At 30.4% G+C, this 21085-nt stretch overlaps 1 protein-coding gene across 1 annotated transcript in view; it reads right to left on the reverse strand.

Moving 5' to 3' along the window:
* LOC134714882 (cilia- and flagella-associated protein 46-like) overlaps positions 1–21085 on the reverse strand; it is a 77735-nt gene that overhangs the window by 34367 nt on the left and 22283 nt on the right. Inside the window, exons 20-35 of the mRNA XM_063576540.1 lie at positions 20569–20601; positions 19507–19641; positions 19026–19230; positions 17526–17659; positions 16949–17161; positions 16199–16427; positions 15428–15688; positions 14722–14900; positions 14144–14275; positions 13075–13246; positions 10619–10771; positions 9751–9821; positions 8997–9072; positions 7432–7455; positions 6009–6116; positions 5375–5534 (exon numbers count right to left, since the gene is read on the reverse strand). Of these exons, the coding sequence (XP_063432610.1) occupies positions 5375–5534; positions 6009–6116; positions 7432–7455; positions 8997–9072; positions 9751–9821; positions 10619–10771; positions 13075–13246; positions 14144–14275; positions 14722–14900; positions 15428–15688; positions 16199–16427; positions 16949–17161; positions 17526–17659; positions 19026–19230; positions 19507–19641; positions 20569–20601 (2285 nt within the window). The remainder of the gene's footprint in view (positions 1–5374; positions 5535–6008; positions 6117–7431; positions 7456–8996; positions 9073–9750; positions 9822–10618; positions 10772–13074; positions 13247–14143; positions 14276–14721; positions 14901–15427; positions 15689–16198; positions 16428–16948; positions 17162–17525; positions 17660–19025; positions 19231–19506; positions 19642–20568; positions 20602–21085) is intronic.

Raw genomic sequence — 21085 nt, forward strand, 5'->3', positions numbered from 1 at the left:
GTACTGTAGCAATGCCTTATGACGCTTTACAATGAATGGTGAACAAATCTGAAGTACTGTAGCAATGCCTTATGACGCTTTACAATGAATTGTGAACAAATCTGAAGTACAGTAGCAATGCCTTATGACGCTTTACAATGAATGGTGAACAAATCTGAAGTACTGAAACACAGTCTTATGATGCTTTACAATGAATGGTGAACAAATCTGAAGTACAGTAGCAATGCATGATCATTTCTAACGCATCAGACATTTTAACAGTTGTTTTTAGCTTGTTTGAGGTTACAAAAGACTGAAACATTGTTTATTGTGGAATAATGTCTTACTGTATCTTTCATGTAATATAACTTGATCAAAATGTCAAACTGAGATATATATAGATTATCATTATAAACAAATTTGAAATGAGTAACACATTATGCTTCTTAACAAAAACATAAGGTTTGTTTTTTAAAAGAGTACAGGATTTTGACTGAAGATACATTTTGTTTGGCAAAAACAATTCTACACTCAAGCGACATATAAGCAAATATCATTACCAAATACTACACTCTTTTCTGAAAGAGAGAATATCGAGACCTGTATAGCAAAAATAGCATATCAGATCAACATAGTTAAAAAAAACATATTTCATTTGATGTTGGAATATATTTCTTGAGAAAAACTATGAATACATAGTTCAGCGTAAAAGTTTACAGAGTGTAAAAACATTTTTTTTATCATTGAACGTGTGTCAAAATATAACAAGCACCAAGATAATCTGAGTACGGATTTGTGTTTGTGCTTATAAGATATATATGACAAGTGCATGTTCTCCAAAAATCATTTCCTAAAAATAATAAATATAAAGTGCACAAAGCCACAAGTAACTGATGAGGATAAAAAGGAAACAATGTGAGGTCAGTAAGTAATCCAGTGGAAAAAACAATACCCAACTCCCTGCTTCTCAGGGGCTATCAAATATGGAAAAAAGTATTAAAAAGGCACAAAACATTGACCTTCAACTTTTTATAGGAGCAGATCAAAATTATAAGTGAAGAGGTATACATTTGTGAGGATACTTTTAGAAGAGGGGTTTAAGTCCATATAATGAATATAAATACTGTATACAACACAATATTCACCTTTCATTTTTCCTAAAGATACGAAGAAAAAAACAACAGTTCATAAATAAGTTCTTCAGATATGCCTTTTCTAAAAGTTATTTGTATACCCGAAATTGCTATTTAGATATATAAATATATATATATTGTCTCTGTTTGATTATTGCTGCAAGATTTCACTTAACAAAATTAAACGAAAAGCATTATAAAAAAGTACTTAGATAAAATGTCAAATCAAGTAAAAACTTCAAATTGTAGCTAAACTGCAAACTGCAAGGATTTCTTCAGCAAAATAGCAAATTTTCATTGAAACTCTTAATAGAAATTCAAATCAAAACAGCTTGTAAGAAAATCTTGCTTTTAAAAGCTAAGAAAATAACAGAAGGAAGTACAAAACACACATTGATAAGCATTCTTATTAAAAACTTTAAAAAATCAGTTCAAGATTTTATAAGCCTTTCATCCTTTGTATTGCTTGTTTTATAATTGATAACTTTGCAGGGCATGATAAAGAAAAGCAAGCACACATGCATTTCTTATACATGTACTACACATAATAAATCTAAATATATGTAATTCATTATTTCAAATATGCCTTCCTATGACTGACTGATCTATAGTCGCCGTCATGTAAAATTGGCACCATGATTTTCAAAATTTTCTAAAATATCAACCGCATTTACTAAAGATCATGTTTTTCAATTAGTGGAACAAAAATCCTGTCCAAATATCCACTATTGTCCTACCTTTTATTGTGTTTACACTGTATAATTCCGACCTTCACATTTTTCAAGATTATTTACATTTTAAAACCGCCATCTTGGTTTCTATGAGGATCCCCTATTCCATAACATTCCTTACTCTCCGTTAATATCATTGTCATAGATGATACAATTTCCCGCGCTTTTTTCGTAAAAATGACGAAAAGCTCTGAGAGACAAGAAAATGGAGAGCACGTGGAACTCCACGGCAACACTTTGGCAATAACAATTCCATACAAAATAATCTCGGATTATGTAAAGGTCAGGATAATACAGTGCAAACACAATAAAAGGTAGGACAGTAGTGGATATTTGGATTGGATTTATGTTCCGCTAATTGAAAAACATGATCTTTAGTAAACGAGGTTGATATTTTAGAAAATTTTGACAAAAAACATGGTGTCAATCTTACGTGACGGCGACTATAGATTGATCAACAGAAAAGTAAAAATAATCATCATGATGCACACCTTTTCATCCTTCTTTAAGCTATACTAATATTTCAGTTAAGCTTTCATATAGTACTCTTGAGTTGTTAATTATCTTACATATTACAATATTAAATCTAATGATAATTTCAAAAATAGGTCAAACTGATCTACTTTACCGACTGCATGTTGAACTATGGAGTAATACTATGGATTCATTAATTTTCGTTGGATACCAATTTTTGTGGATTTCATGGTTACAGGTGAACCACAAAATTAAATGTTCCGGAAAAAACAACTTTGCTATAGACTTTTATGTAATCTTCATCAAAAACCACGAAATTAAAAACCATGAACATACTAGTTTTCCCAATTCCACGAAAATTGGTACCCACAAAAAATAAATGAATCCACAGTATATCAAAAAGGCATATAGTCACAAGATATCAATATTACCGTTAATTTGAATAAAAGTAATTTAAGCATGGGAAATAGCTCTCCTATTATGGTAGGGAAAGTAATCTAGACTGCAGCTACCTATAAGACTACTGTATACTGTATATGAACTTTAATATTTTAGTTAAAAATGTTGGTACAGCATAAAGTTTGTGTCTAGAATAACATGTATATATATATAGAATATAAATTAACTGAAATTATTTTTGTTCCAATAAAAAGGTGAAAATATGATTTCACTGATCTGCTAAATATGTCACAAACAAAATAAAAAAAAGTATCGTATTGTCTCAAATATGTTTAGTTGTAGGGGTGGGAAATATCTGATGGATTGTAAATGTAATCCTAGGAATTATTTGTACATGATGCTATAAACAGAAGAAAAGCAGCATATCCGTCTTAACATCCATTACTTTCATCACAGATAAGACAAAATTGGCAAAAAATTGGAAAAAGAAGTGATGTGGTGTTTTCAGCTAATAAAGTGCTTTAAAATAGAGAAGTAAAGAGATCTAGGGGGAAAGTGCAACTACAGTATGTATGTGTGTGTGTGTGTATACCTTTTCTCCTATCTGCACCAGCTGATTTTCCTGTGAGGTAAATATTACATATATAAATGAATATGACACATAAAGTCATAGTATTAAACAAATATTATAGCGAACCCTATTGAACCTTTCTATAGATTCACCTGCAAGTTACCTGTCCATTTAAACTTTTGGCAGTTCTATTGTCCCATCTAACAAATACAACAGGTATTGTTCTCTGTATAGTTTATTCACTCAGACCTTTAAATTTCTTCTAAGAGAAATATATCACTCATTGATTAATCTACCTCAGTAGAAAATTTATCTGCTTAATTGATAGAAATTACATGTTTCACATAAAAAAAAATGCCTGTGATTTCGTGTTTATTAAACATTTATAATATTTTTTTCAACATGTTCAAAATAAATAATAACTTAATCATAAACAGTTTGTTTTTAAAAATAAAAAGTATTGTTCGTATGAAAATTTGCATGTTTTAGTTTTTGTTTAGTTATTATATACTTTTAAGAAGGCCTTAATATGTAAACATCAACATTTTTAGGGTTTTTTTATCAATTTTTTTTTGGAAATAGGAATAATGTTAATTTTTTTAGGAATCAACTTTTATTAATGTTTGAATCAGTGTTTACATTCAACAGATTGAAAATATAATACATTCAAACTCATATACAGTTTTTTATAAATAGTACACATGTTATTTTCATCTAATTTAGCAGATAAATTTTTTACTCAGGTAAATTAATCAATGAGTGATATATTTCTCTTAGAAAAAATTTAAAGGTCCTGGTGAATAAACTATACAGAGAACAATACCTCTTGTATTTGTTAGATGGGACAATAGAACTGCCAAAAGTTTAAATGGACAGGTAACTTGCAGGTGAATCTATAGAAAGGTTCAATAGGGTTCGCTATAATAATGTAGTACAAAACTTCTGAAACTGGAAAAAAGTCAGGGTTGCATCTACTTATTAATATTTTAATGGAATACAAGCGATATTTTTTAATTGCTTCCCTGTATTTACTACAAAACTGCAGTGAAATTATTATAATTATAATCTTGTGTCAAAATTCATATATGTCCTCTTGAAATAGAAAATGGAGTTCTATCTTAAAATGGGTATTATCTTGCAGTGCTCTCCTTAAGTGCAACCATGAAAATTAAACATTTTCAGATAATGTAATAGAAACTTACTAGCACTATGAAATTATGCTAATTTTTTAATCTTTTTAAAAAAAAACATGCACAAAAAGTGGTTATTGAAATATTAGCATGCAAATATTTCACTTTTGATAGATGAAAACATGCATACACATGAAAAAAGGAGGCATTTATGGTAACATTTTTATCTTCTTATCAATTAAAGAAACAAACAAAAATCAACTAAACAAGAACATGTCCAAAGTACACCGATGCCCCACTATCATTTTCAATGTTTAATGGACCGTGAAATTGTGTAAAAAATCTAATTTGGCATTAAAATTAGAAAGATCACACCAAAAGGAACATGTGTACTAATTTTCAAGTTGATTGGACTTCAACTTCATCAAAAACTACCTTGACCAAAAACTTTAACCTGAAAATTTGCACTGCCATTTTCTATGTTTAGTGAACCATGAAATTGGGGTCAAAAAACTAATTTGGCATGAAAATTAGAAAGATCATATCATAGGGCACATGTGTACTGAGTTTCAAGTTTATTGGACTTAAACTTCATCAAAAACTACCTTGACCAAAAACTTTAACCTGAAGCGGGAGGAACGGACAGAAGGACAGATGGACGAATAAACGAACAGACCAAAAAACATAATGCCCCTCTACTATCGTAAGAGGGGAACGTAAGAGGGGATCATAAGAGGGGCATAAAAAATAGTATACAAATGCATACACTAAATCTCAAGATTCAAACATAGATTTCCAAAAATCCTGAAGCTGTAGAAAGTTTATTCAACATTTTAATCTCAGAAAATGGGTCTCTCTGAACCTTTGGTTTTAAGTAACAAAAAGAACTATAATTCTAACTTAAAATACAACATAACATTATACTCTAGCATGGAATATCTATGTAGAGTTATCTACCTTGTTCTTTCTTTAGATCTGTTTCTGTTTTCATATTTAGAATAATATCAACAGCCCATTCTATTTGATCAATGGCATCCTGTAGTGGAAACTCATTGCTGTACAACCACTGTCCAAACTCTATCAACAAGTCAACCTTCAACCACTCGTTACTAGGGCTCTGTTAAAACAAATCAAATATAATTTTAAAGGTTGCCTTAAACTTACAGTAGGGTGAGATTTTTGTTTGTTTCCTGTTGAAGGCATCACTGTGATTTTGAGATGAAGAACTACAATGAAAGTGCTATTCCTTTGATTTCTGTTTATTTTTTATGTCCATGTAAAGATTTTGTTCCATGGTTAGATCAGCAATATCCTTTGTTTTTCTATTATACATGGTGTCTTCAGACGGAGAACTAAGTATTGTGTAAAGTATGCAAAAGAGGGTAAAGCTTCTGCTGTCATATCTCTCATATGGAAATGTGGGATTCTCACTTTCAAACAAATTTTAAAAAAATCATAAAACATCATTTGGCCAGAAACAAAATTCAGGAGGGAGGGAGATGGTCAAACTTACTAGTACAATTTAATTTAAATAATGATTAAATGCATAGAAGCTGTTTACAAAAACCTTACTGCTTCAGCTTTAACTTACATTGAGAGCTTCAATAGCAGCTTGGTATGATATAAGTTGTTCCAATGTTTCTTTAGAGCTCAATGCCACTCTTCTCCACATGTGTGCCACATAATCTTCACTTTCATCCTATAAAAACACAAAGTGTGAACAGTTTTGACTTTTGTTCTGTAGAATCATTATTACAATGTATAAATCAACATATATCTGATTATATATATAAAGCTGTGCAGTAGAACTATTATTTACTATTTTTTTTTTACTATTATCAATCTGACATTCTAATCAAAGTTGATTTAATGATTAGAAAAAAAATTTGTCTATGGAAAAGTTAATTTGTCTAGAAAAATATTATTATTATGAAACTAATGAAAAACCTTCACTGCCTTTCAAAATTTCAATTTTTAGCAGTTCAAACCAATTCTTTTTTATTTCATTGTTTGTCAACTTTTTAAAAAAAATTAAGAAGTAAAGATTCGGAAATCAGTTTAAAAATAATCTTTATTGCTATATATATCAACATTTTGATTTTGGTAAGAAACATACATTCAAATTAATTACTTCTTTCATCCAATTTTCCAGCAACTTATCATTTTTAATTTATCAATTATAGTAAATAACTTATATCAATTTTCCTCATCATTATCTTTTATCACTTTGTTTCTTTTTATTCCTTTTCTATATTTCAAATATTTTAATTGATTACACAGATTCCTTTTCTGCACTTTACACACCCTAATAAGCCTTGTACAAACTCTCAGAGGAATGGATTTACATTCAAGACAATTACAGACAACATAAGCTACACAATGTGTATCATTCTGCTAATTTGTGTCACTGCACACATTTTATATCTATACTAAAACGATTTAATGACTATACATTCTAATCAATGTCATGCAGATGTTTGGGTGATAAAACACATTACCTGGTCCTATCAGCGTGAAATAGAAAATAACAAACTTACACCTGGGTAACAGTCAAATCTGCTGATACTGATACTAGGACACATATGTACAAGGAATTTCAGAACAATTTTGATTGATTTCTTTATTTTGAAAGCTTTGGAATCATTCAATTTTTATTTTGCAATTTGAAACATATGTTTATAACATGTTTGTTTGTTATCTGTATGAATTATCTGCAATTCACAGAACCTTTCAGTGTTCAAAAGTTATTGGGCTACAGTAAAATGTTGAGGAACAGCAAGTTTGACTGTAATAAGCTTTCACATGTGTCATCTACACAGGAATTCTGTTTCATTCTTGAAAAGTTATTTTTTCACAGAAATCAAATCCTCTAATGATTTTATCTAAAATACTCACATTTGAAAGAGACATATTTTTCAATTTTTTATCACAAAATATCTGTAATCTATTCAGCAATGAAACAAAATTCTCTGTGTAAATTTTCTACCTTTTTATCTAAATTACAATTATCAAACCTTATTGACATGTTTCAATCCATCCTTTATTAAAATTAAATAAAATAACATGTTTTATAAATAAAGATTTTATTTTTGTGAATTATTCATCCAATTTTTGTGATGCCCAATTCAAGTGTTATGATTGAAAAAAAATGTTTGCTGCTTGACTTCCACTGTAACCTTAGGTAGATTGACAAAGATATAGTCATGTAAATTTAAACATTTTTTTCGAAAGTGCACAATGGACAAATATACAACAAAAACATAGGGATTTAAAATTTAGAAAAAAAACATATAACATATTTTTCTATGTGAAGATGTTATTTCAAAGGGAAAACTTTTTTGTAGAATGGAAAATTGATGAGAAGGATATCAGGCATCACAAACAACCCTATTTCTATTTTTGATAAAAAATAATAATCTTATAGTACTCTTTCACATAAAACAGCAAACTATAATAATTTGTTAAAATTAAACTATACAACAATAAATTCATGCCAAATTAAAAAAGAATTAAAAAAATCTAAATGAATATTTGAGAACAAAATGACTTAACTATGTAACTGTTACAGAAAAAAATAAATTTACAAAGGCATAAATTTTATTAGATGTAGTAATATTTCCAAAGCATCTGCTTATGAGGAAAACAGTTCTTTGAACAGCTGCATATAAAATTTATGCCTGAAAACAACTTTTAATAACAGAAAAAAAAATATATTGACAATTAAGTTGTCTCACTTTTGTTCCATGGAGCTAAATATGAATGAATAAAATATAACTATCACTATGCCAATTCTATTGATGGAAAAAAAACCATATTAAAATATAAAAGCCATTGTTATATCAAAGCAAAACTAGATGTAAAATCTGATTATGTAATGTCATCATTCTGAATATATAGTTCTAAATATAACCCATCAGCTTAAAACAATTAAGTACATGTATGCTTTAATAATATTTGTAATATCAAATGCTTAAACAACACATTAACAAAGCAAGCTAGTTATGTTGAAAATTACAAACAAGAAGAAATGTATCATATATAAAGTTGAAGAAAATTGTCAAACCATGCTTAGTTTAAAATCACACCTCAATCAACAAACTTCCACAATCCTGTATTCTTTACTTAAGGATGTACTTCGGTGAGGTTAAAGAATTTGTGTCAAATGTTCGGACTCCTTGGTGTTTTTCCATACAATACAATGTAAAATATTTTGCCCCATAACACCCATCTGTTTTTTCATATAAGAATAAATAGCTCATGAAAGGTCATTTACCAAAATTTTAGAAGATTCTTGATTTTCTTTCTTTTGTTTTGAGACTCAAATGATACCAATGCAAATATAAGGTAAAAGACTGAATCAGCCTTTTCCTGCCATATTTTAAATCTCAAATATCTCAAAAAGGAGTTCCATGACCTATCAATATTTTGAGCTTATCTTTATCCTTAATTGATGCTCTACCAGCTTATAGTATCAATTTTAATTTCTTGATTTATTTATTTTTACCTAACCTCACCTAAGTACATCCTTAAGCAGTCTAGGTTTTAAAATAAATCTATTTAGAATATTACTAAAAAATACCTTGAATTTCTGGATATCCATATTAACACTTCTTCCCAGTTTGGCTTTAGTCATTACTCTGTGTTTGAAGATCAACCTAGAAAACAGGAATTTTATTTTTATAAACAAAACTATCAATAACAAGTTTTTAGGTTCTTTGATTGCATTGTTTTACATTATAGTCATTTCAGGATCTGTTATAGCTTACTATGCAGTACAGGTTTTGCTCATTGTTGAAGTCAATCCAGTGACCTATTATTGTTAACTACAACTTTATTTGGTGTATGGTGTAAAGTTTTGTCATTGGCAAATATATTTTTCTAAGTTATAATAGTCTTAAAAAACGTATCTTAGAAGAAGACAACTTTTTGTTTCCAAAAGTTGATTGAAATGTTAGAAAAATATTCCACCAAACTATCTCTTGAGGTATTATTGTGTTGTTGAGTTGATGCCCTTATGATATCTATTAAAACCTGTCATTCTCTTTTGTTAGACAATTACTATCTTTGAATGTTAATATATTCAAAAAGCTCTCTTCTGACATTAACCCTACTTTCCTAATAAACAACTTTGTGAAAATTTTCTAACATTTGCCTTATCCTAGAACCTTCCTCACAATTGTACATGCAGTATTAATCAATTTTGAATGTCAATAGTTGATTTATTCATATCATTCTTTGACAACAGCATTTGCAATCAAAATTTAGTCTTTGGAGTCTCCTATTTAGCCATGTCAAGATTTTCAGTAGTATCTGACTGTCTCTAAAGTACTTACAATCTATGTTTAGTCCTTGGCATGTCATTAATGGCCTGGTCCATAGTTCTCAATCCCTCCTCCCATTGTTTCTGCAATGACAACATATCGTACAAGTTATTTTTAACCAGTTCCCTGTTTGTCTTTTTTTTGTCAATATTGCATTAAAAGATTTATAAACTGACATGTATTTGTTTACATTTTTGTACTTTGGTCTATATGGATAGTTGTCTCATTGGCAATCATACCATATATCACCTTGTTTTCATTAGTTTAGTTTAAACATATTTATTTATAGTGGATTTGGAAACAAGTTTTGCAACTTATATCAATCCCTTTCCTTTTTGCGGGTGCGAGTGCTGCCTTGTAGCAGCATTAGCCACCTCTTTTTCGAAATCTACAAGGGTGTACTTAACGTGCAAGAGATATGGCTCTCTCTTAACACGGATCAGCCATTTATCGTCCCCTTTCTACGGACTATCATCGTTTCCTTAAGACCATACTTGCAAATGGTGTCAAGGGACAGCCAAAAATTGAGTTCCTGAAATTTTCATCCCGTACGGGAATCGAACCAGGAACCTTTGTGTTAATAGTCCGACGCACTAACCACTACACCACGGCTCTTGTTTTCATATAGAACAACCTACAAATAGTTACGTCTGCCTTTAAGATAAAATAAGATTGCTACGTTGTAGTGGAATGTCAAAGCCCTCTATAAATAAGAAATTAAAATTTAAGATATAATCATTTGCAGGAATTACTAGAGACTGCTCATTGTTAAAGGCTGATCATTTGGTCTATAATGGATAGTGGTCTCATTGGCAATCATACCATCTATCTTTTTTTTTCTATAAAGGAATAGACTCTTGTTCAACTAATCAACACTAACCTTGTCAGCAAATGACTGGAATAGAACACCATACATAGATGCCCTGAGAGTTAAATCATCTTCAGGACTACCAATAGTAGATTGTGATTTCTGTGGTACAGCTACTTCTTTTGATGTTTCCTCATTCTCTTCTACCTCACCTTCTTGCTTTTCCTGAAACCCAACATTTCAAAAATTTAGCAAAATTATAATGAATTAAATCCCTTGAACTTGTGTCTTTAAAAATTGTTTGGTATTTATAACTAAAGTCAAACCTGCCTTAACAACCTGAATTAAATGACCACCTGCTGTTAATGATAACTTTTCAAGCCCCCCAAATAGATTTTTCCACATATTTTAACTGTATTAAGCGACCACCTGCTAAACGCAACCAGCAACTACATTAATTTGTAAAAACAACCACATGAACTGTTTTAAAGGACCATTATTTACTTGGCAGGATCAGCGCCTTTCAAAAAGTTATAATCGTACACCCATTTTGATAATCAATGTTGATTTTCCTTCGTTAAAGCTCAGCAGAATTCGCTGCGAAAGTAACGAAGCTGTTAGCAATAACATGATTGATACATAGTTGGTCAAAATGATGATGATGAAGTTGATTACACTATATAATAAGCATGGCTAGAAAAATAAACTTACCTTACAGTTATCATTCAGTTATAAGGAACAAGCAATCAAATTATATTCTAATTGAATAAAACGTATTTAAAGGTCTTGCATAATGAGACAATTACAGTGACTTGACTGTTAGTGTTGCTCTCCATCAATTGCAACTCTTTCAAAATTTGATTTTATAAAACAAATTGCAATTTGGTCAAAATTTTGAATGAGTTGCAATTGGTGGAGAGCAACACTAACAGTCAAGTCACTGTAATATAAGATAAGAACATGTGATGGTTCTGCACCCTGGATTATTTTCAGGAATTAGACTAGACATGGCTATAACTAGAATCCTGTTTTATCATGCTTATGGCAGATTTTACAATAAGAAGGAATTATTGTTTTTTTGTATCCATCAAAAAAGCAATTGCTGAAACTGTGAAACAGACTGTGTAATGGAGTAATGCATTATGTTATTGAATAAAATGTGTCTTTCTGAGTAAATAAAAATAAAAATTACTCTGTGCTTGTGTTTTTTGTTAGAATTAGAGGGTTTTCAATTTCAAAATATTGGACATGGAATAGACATCATGACCTACTTTACTGACATCCAGCTTATTTGGAGTGGAATTTTGAAGTATTATTTATAAGTTGAGCCTTATCACATGGACTTATATTTTAATAAAAAGTCTTCTTTTGTGTTTTAATCATAACTTTAAGGCAGATTTTTATTGGTAAAGGCTAAAAAAGGTAATTTAATAATATTGTTGCTAACGTCACGTCTTTTCCGTCCATTGTGGTATGTCATGATCGCAATTTTCGTGTTGGTTCTCAGACAGGCAATTGTAGTTATTTTTATCCCGGGTTTTATAAATAATTGAAAATAGCAATCATATTAAATTTGGATGACGTAAGGGGGTCAAAGGACTTGAGGAATCAATATCATTGGCTGTTTTATTTTTTGCGAACGTTACTACTTGAGGTTTCCGTCCAAATCAGTGTCACGTGAGCAACATATATTTAGATCTGTAACTCTCCTGTATAGGAGTTACGATATCGCCCTTTGCAGAATTAGATTCGGAGTCAGTTCCTTCACATGATGGGGTAGCAAAGAAGGTTAGTTGTATGTAATATCGTTACAAGAGGACCTTAAATGTATTCCGTCCATCAAAAAGACGTTCGCAACAAAACGTAATGTCATGATAGTAGATGTTGCTAATGTTACTATTACGAATTGGTTTCATGTGTATTCATTTGATATAAAGTACACCTGCAAATGACATTCTGTATATTTAGAAATTCTAAACCAGACTGTACAATTTTATTACTCCAGGCATATATTAAACATCACTGTGTGCATACATTTGAACTTTTAAAGATGTTGTTGCTCATGTTACATGTCCAAATGTCGCTAACGTTACTTATTTTTGTCTCCGTCACGTTAGCAACATGAAAGTAGGAGACAGAACACAATACTGTAAAATCTGCCTTATGACATATGAACAAATTATGGAACCTGTATTCAGAGACCACCCTGTATTTAAAGACCACTTTTGCATTCTCCCTTGAGTGGTCTCATTGAGCTGTACATGTATTAGTTAAAATAAAATATGTGTTTCTAAGGGGAGAATTTTCCTCATTGTTTTACATCTCTGCCAATTCATCAATTTTTCTGTTTCAGCAGAAATACTACTGCACATCACAGTTTTCATACTGTATAAACAGTCATTCTAAAATGTAGCATTCATAAATGAAATATTTCGATAGAATTACTTATCTGAAAAGGAATGCAGGTGTGTTGATAAGAGATAAAATCTTAAATTTTTATATTTATATGAAGACAACTATCGAATTACCTCTTTCTTTTTGATTTTCTCAGCAGTGGCTGTTATACATTGTAAGATCATTTTAATGGGTTCCCTCAGTAGTTCTCTCTCTATAGGCTGACTGACCAGTGGTACACATGCATTCCAATAATGTCGGGCTGCTGTCATCACCATCTCATAATTATCTGCATTCCTGGCATATCTGTAAAATATAAAGAGTGTTCAAATCTCTATGGACAAGCTGACTCCTAATCTGAATGACTTATGGTACATAAACATTCAAATACAATATGACATGTAACACCACTTTTAATTAGACAATTCCCAAGCTACTGATAGAAGTCATTGGCAACAAAATTGTGCAATCCTTGTCAATGTTTCCAGGATACAGAAAAATGTTATTTATTGAACTTTTTAAGAATCAATGCATCAAAGTTAGAACAACAATACTGCTATTTCTTAAATACATGAATGCTGTCCTTATATTTTATCTATTTGCTTCCAAGTATGAATTTCAAATAAATAAATCAAAACAGTGGACGGCATTATCAAATATGATTGTCAAAAATTACACAGGCATTCAACTTATGTATAGTCAATCTCATTACAATCTCATTAACCTTTGCTTTCCTAGTATATCATATTCACATCCTTATAATTCTTAAAAAGTTATTTAATCAACTATCAATTGTTGATAATGTTTACATACTATGCATGTTTAGTGTAAATTCCATCACTTTGTGCTTAAATTGGTTACAAAAGTAATTTTGTGAACAGGGTCCATAAAAAATTATCTACCAATAAAATGCATATATGGCTGCCCAAAGAGCTTCGAACCAATCATAGTAAAGGAATTCTAATCATGCAAATCTTTGACTTATATTTCTACATGAAATAGAACTTATTTTGCACCTTATTTATAAGTCATTGATAGACATCACTGTTTTCAGATATTTATACCTGGCACTGTTAAAAAATGCTCCCATTGCCTCTCTTCTTATAGCATTTTTGCCAGCCATGTTGTCCATCAAACTCTGTCTCAGAATTCCACTGGCATAGGATAACATTTCTTACATCAGATGTTATATACAATACATACCTGGCACTGTTGAGGAATGCTTCCATTGCCTCTCTTCTTATAGCATTTTTGCCAGCCATGTTGTCCATCAAACTCTGTCCCAGAATTCCACTGGCATAGGAAAGCATTTCCTGTTCCACCAAATACCTGTGACTGTTGTATGAGGAAATAAATTATTTTTTTAAAATAAAATAAGAAAGAAATACTGTAAATTCAGAAACTTTTGTGTGCATTCACTATTGCGATTTTGTCATTTTAGACTAAAATGTGATTTAATTTTTTGCAATATTGTGAAGTTCTTCATAAAGTAGATTAACCATTGCTCAAATATTCATGTGCATGTCTCAAGTCTTTTGTCATTTCTAAAAAAATCTTTTATTTCGAAATTTTGTAATATTTGCAGAACTTTTAAAAGATGTTTTAAAATCAGTGGGAAACTGTTTTGTCTTGGGGTGATCTAGAATTAGAAAAATGTGATAAAACTTGTCTATTATTAAAAGACTGTTTGCTGTCTCATTGATGGGAACCACGAATCTCCTTGAACTAATTTCTAAGCTGTAAACTGAACAAGTTATACATATCAGAGAAAAGAAACTTACGCTTCAATTTTTTTGCCTTTAGGCTGAGTCCCTGTTACAGCAAATCTCAAGGCATTTTTACTGCATCTCATAACAAGGGTGTGGTTCTTCTGTAGGTATGATAGGTAGGTCAACCTTGCCCATAACTGTAGTTCAACAAACTTGTCTGCCCATTTACATTCTTCTATCATGGAGGCAATCTAGAATAGGCAACAAAAGCAATTTAAATTTAATACTCTCAAAATATTAAGATAAACCAAGGTAATAACTGAAGATTTCCAACAAAGAAAATCTGCAAAGATTTTCAGTGAAATTAAATAATTCTTTTTTATAATCATTAAATATTTGTAGGTTTTGGATTTCTGAGTAATAATTTATATTTTATAGAAAAAATTGTTTTCATATTAAGTAGACAATAACTTTGGACCTAGAGGTCTATACCAGATAAAATTACTGTTTCCTCTGACGGCTATTCGAGAGCAGTTGCCAGGATTCATGATATCAAAGACAGTTCTACCATTGGTGAGTTAAATTGTCTTTCTAAAAGAAAAAAATATTTCAGAAGCTGCATTTAGAAGCTAAATCTTTATGATGTACCATTACTAGTCACTTTGTTGGCCACAGTACTACCAATGGTCTTTAAACACAGTGTTTAACAAACGAAAGCCAAAAAAACATATTGGAGATTGTGGAAATGTTTTGTTCTAAGACTGTCTATAACAATTACCTCGGCTACTGGTGGTGTGTCTTTAAACTCCAGTATACCATTCCTACTAAGATGTAACATTTCTACAGCCACAATAGCTCTGGTCATCTGTCTCTGACCTTCAGTGTACGGTTCATCATCAGCACCAAATGTTTTAGCTATTTGTTGCTGTGCCATCTGCTTAGCAGCCACCCAGGTCTGTAGTAATGCTAATCTGTTAGCCATTGGTATGACATGTAAAGGATTGTTGCCATTGGTCACTTCTATTGCATATTCACAAACCTAAAATTATAACTGTTGTCTTATATGCCTAAATTTTCTATTAAATTTAGTAATGTCTATCAATTTACAGCTAGCTTTTAACATCTATCATTAACTTGACACCATATATATATAAACAAAATAATGCCATAACATGTTTTATCAGTTGCTTGTAGAGAATTTGGTTCACTAATATGATAAAGATCTAAACAAGAATGTGTCCATAAAAAATGGATGCCCCACTCACACTATCATTTGGCAAAAACTCAAATTTGACATAAAAATCAGAAAGATCATATCATAGGGAACATAAGTTTCAAGTTGATTGGACTTCAACTTCATAAAAACTACATTGACCAAAATATTTAACCTGAAGCGGAACAGACAGATTGAGGGACAAATGAACAGACGCGTACACCAAAAACATAAAGCCCCTCAATTCTAGGTGGGGCATAAAAATAGTCAATATAAAATCTTGAAAATATGATAAAGATCTATTTAAAATATAGAAAATCTTATCTGGATATCTACCTCTATAGCTTTCTTAAGATCAGGTAAAGCATCAGGACTTATGGAGATCTGTGTTGTGGAGGTTGGTTTATTTTTAGCATCTTTTGGTGCTTTGCTACCTTTTTTACTAGCTGGGGACTGTGACGGTGTTGGGCTTGGAAGTTCTGGCTCCTTGTGTCCATCAGGAATCCAGGGCTTCATTAAAGCAAAGGCCAATGCACCACATACATTCACCAACATAACTGTTTCTCTAAAATTATAAAAGTACTTGCTTATTAAAACAGGAGAATAGAAACTTGAAATAAATATAAATTCAAAAGGATTGCATTTTTTAGAACCAAGTACATTATCAAAACCTTTACAATGTTTTTTTTTAGAAAAAAAATTGAACACCACAAATACAGAACATTACTGAACTAGGAAGTGAATATTATTTAAATAATTTAAACTAGGAGATACCAGCAATGAATATAAACTCTTAAATATAAATGATGTTTTTCATATTTTTTATGGTATTTTCTGCCAGTTTAATAACAAGTCAGGTAGTTAAATATTCTATGTAGAGTAAACAAACAATGCTTTAACTATTATCAATTTTAACAATATACCTTCTTACTAAAATGGAGAAAATGTGTAACAAAGGGGGATTTGCAAGATTTAACTAGACTCATCAAAATATTCAGACATATTATTTTTCGATTTGAAAAAGAAAACATACGACTCTGCAAGATATGTAAGAGTAGACAGCTATAAGCTAGAAAATATATTTACCCAGCATGTCCAACTTTCTTTAAGCCATCAAAACATGCCATTAAAGGGTCCATTATTTCCCTGTGTCTATTTTGTGTCAGTACATGGTTATTGTAGTTCCAAATGTAGGCACTGGCACAACAGACCAGCCATGGTTCCTCTAGTTCTACACCAAGGTCAAGGCCTCTCAAGAAACTCTTAGTCCCATCTTGTGATAAAGATTTAATCCAATCACTGAAAACATAAAAAATTGACATTGATTATTTTTAGTCTTTTTATTCAACTTCAAAATACTTTTTTTTGGTAATGACACTTGAACAGAGAATTTGCAACATTTAAAATAATTACTTCATACAACAATCACTTTTCTTTTGTCATGTCAGATATTTGCTATTGTGATTTCAAAATTTAACCGGAACTTCTGTTGTGTCCAGTAATGGAAGACAAATTGCAAAAAGATTATCTGTAGTATCAGCCAAGCTAGATATTATGTGTGTATGTGTGGGGAGGGGGAGTGGGATAACATATTCATTATGTCAAATTTTCATTGTCAAAACATTGTCATTAATTAAATTAAAATGTAATTTATCATACTAACCAGTATTCCAGCCAATCAGGATCTTCCTCAGGTTTTTTGGCCACATAACCTTTAGGTCGTTTACTTTTATCTACTGGTGGTATAGGCATGTCATTCAGTTCTACACCTTCTGTCCTCAGTAAATGTACCATAGCCTTTAATATAATATAAGATTTGATGTTATCAAAATATAATCTGTTACCTGCTTTAAACATGTTAAAGGCACCAATCAAGTAAGCACTGTAACTAAAGATTTTTTTTTACAGTGCTTATCCAGTTACCTTTGTGGTATCACAATAGCAATGACTAAAACAGTTTACCAAATTGCAGTTAGATTTCTACTCCAACTAACTGATCAACTGGTAAAATATTTTAGCAGATTGCTCAAGTGAAATGTTGTTAGTATGAAGTGAGTGCTGTAAAATAAAAAGTAATACTTCCCATCCAGTTTTTTTTTTTATTATCTTTATAATACTTCCCATCCAGTACCGGCTTATTAGTTGATACCTTTGTCAATCATTTTTAACAAAAATATATCTGACTTTAGTATGAGTAACTGAATAAAAAGGTCTAATTTTGACATGGACACTTCCATCATAAATTAATATTATAAATGAATAGTTCAAAACATTGTTTTGTAGGTGTATATTTTATAGCTTTGTCTTCTTGGAGAAAGTTATTATGCAATTGTGATTCGAATAATATTTTCTATACAAATTACTGATCTGCTGGCATTAAAGGGAAATAATTTACATGATTGATAATCAGCAAAATTTTGTTCTGTCTGACAAATATCAAATTTCCCCATTTAATTTGTTTGTAACATTATTTCTGTGATTATTCAACTTTTATCCTCTGTTCTGAAAAGAACAATGAAATTTATTTAATTATGAAATTTATTTTAAATATTCAAAAAAACTGTTAAAACCCTGATGAAATTTTTAGTGTACATTTGAACTCAATAAAAATTATTTCCCTTTAATGCCAACAGATCAGTAATTTGTATAGAAAATGTTATTCGAATCAAAATTGCACAATAACTTTCTCTTAGAAAACAAAGCTATAAAATATACACCTACAAAACAATGTTTGGAACTATTCATTTATAATATTTATTTATGATGGAAGTGTCCATGTCAAAATTAGACCTTTTTATTCAGTTACTCATACTATAGTAAGATTTTATTTTTGTCAAAAATGATTGACAAAGGTATCAACTAACTGGTTCTGGATGGTAAGTATTACATTTTTATTTTACAGCACTCACTTCATACTAACAACATTTCACTTGAGCAATCTGCTAAAATATTTTACCAGTTGATCAGTTAGTTGCAGTAAAAATCTAACTGCAATTTGGTAAACTGTTTTAGTCATTGCTATTGTGATACCACAAAGGTCACTGGATAAGCACAGTAAATAATGACAAAATTTGTTTTAAAGACGGTTTTGTTTTTCCAAACCGATTCTGGTAAAGATTGAGATAAAAATGCTGTGAAATACAATAACCAGTACACGTATTACCTCTCCTTGAATAAACTGCACTTCTGCCAGCATACGAATCAAATCTTTATCATATAATGGTACAGGTCTCTCTGGACTAGATGGTCTGGTTCCAAGTTTACTATCTGCCTTACTCTTTTCCCCTAAATCAGTACCAGATGGTGTTCCTTCAGGAACAGTAGAAACTACAGAAGCTCCTGTGTCTCTCATTTTTTCTGGTTTAGGACTGAAAAGAATAAAATATTAAATAGTGGTACCAAATTGGTTCTAATTTATACTCAAATTTTTATATTTATTTTATCTTTTGGTAAACAAATTCCTACCCCTGTGGTGATGGGTGCTCAGATTTTATGTAGAACCACCATGTCCTTAAGTTGTTAAGTTGATTTCTGATTGTTGATGCCCAGTAATCATTGTAATTCTTTTGTCAAAATATTTCTGATAACAATTTGCAAAAAATATCATGACAAAATTTGTATATATAGACTTTTGAATATCTCACCTTTCAGTTTTTATGGGAGAAACATTTTTCCATCTATCATCATCATACAGGAGACAGAATCTGGCTGCTACACGACACACATCCCAAACCTCTTGTTTTCTTGCTGTCTTAGCCAAATCTCCCCATAAACGTGCCCTAGAATGTGTAACACAATATTTTAACATAATCTGCATTCCCAACATCCTTGCATGCTATGTCAAATTTTATCAAAAATGATTTCAGAATAAATTAACAAAATGAAAAGTATCCCATATGAGATATTTTCTATATCATTATCAAATCTTTAAAAAGAATTACCCCAAACAAGTTCTCAGCTGTTAATAAAAAAAAATCTATTAAGGGAAAATAAAAAATAAACAAATATATAAACTCCAATATGTCTGCAGTGCTCCTCTTTCAATTTCAATTATCAGTACATTATTTTAGACAAGTCAAAATGCCTTATCTTTCAAAATAATGAGAAATATTATCAAGTTTTATATTGTATCATTATTATATATATAAATTTTGTAATTATGTCATTGTTATTTTTTCTGTTAATGCTACATATCTACAAACAAACTTACTATACATCAATCAAACAATAGTCACTCCTTACTATTTTTCAATGTTGGGAAAATCTTCCTACTTTCAAATTAATCTGTTGTCACAAATTAGGCTACTTTCTAATATTTTATGTTATTTTATAACAATGTCACATTAATTCATTCAAATTAATCAGTTAGAATAATACAGAAGCATCTATCATTAACTAGCCACAAACATAAACACAATACTTAACTCTTCCCTCCCGTCGCCATGGCTGTAACAAGCATCGACATATTAATTCCCATAAAAATGCTCTCATTTTTGTAACACTTTAAATTCTCATAAAAAAAAATCTAGATTTTTTGGAATATAATTCTTTACTTCAGATATTTAATTAAAGAACAATATTGTATGTGGAAAAAACAAACAGAAAAGAACAATTGATTGTAAATGTGAAGCGTGCAATAAACTAAAGACAACAACAAATCATTCTGTTCTGATCAACTTAATTGTGTTAACATCACAACTACATACCGCCAGTGGGTAAGCTTATATAAATCTTCATAACTGTCATTTATAAAACTGACAATCAACAATCCAATATATAACATCTATTTTCCTATTTGATTATTGTATGCCTTTTTCTATTTCTTTAATTTTTATTTAAAAAAACCAAGTTATATTGTCAGCTTTGTTTTTAAGTTACTAACAAAATATACAAATGTACATGCTAAAAATTTTCAATTATCAGGAAGTAGAAGAGCAATGGATCTGAAAACAATGAATTCCTTAGAAAATTTGCAGAAAATTTCATAAATGGTCATTATGTATAATAATAAGGATCTTTTTGTGTAATTTTACTTCTTATAGCAGTGATTCAAGGTTTTATCGTTGCCAATTGAGGTTAGTGGCATATAACAACTCTAAGAAGCACTAAAAGAGGAGATATTTTCAAAGCGAAAAGAAAACCGTAATTCATTCTACACAACAGCTAACTCTAAATGTCTGTAATAAAGCAGATATCAACAATATATTTAAATTATTATTCAGC

This window comes from Mytilus trossulus, chromosome 4 (assembly GCF_036588685.1).
Source record: "Mytilus trossulus isolate FHL-02 chromosome 4, PNRI_Mtr1.1.1.hap1, whole genome shotgun sequence".
NCBI lineage: Eukaryota > Metazoa > Mollusca > Bivalvia > Mytilida > Mytilidae > Mytilus > Mytilus trossulus.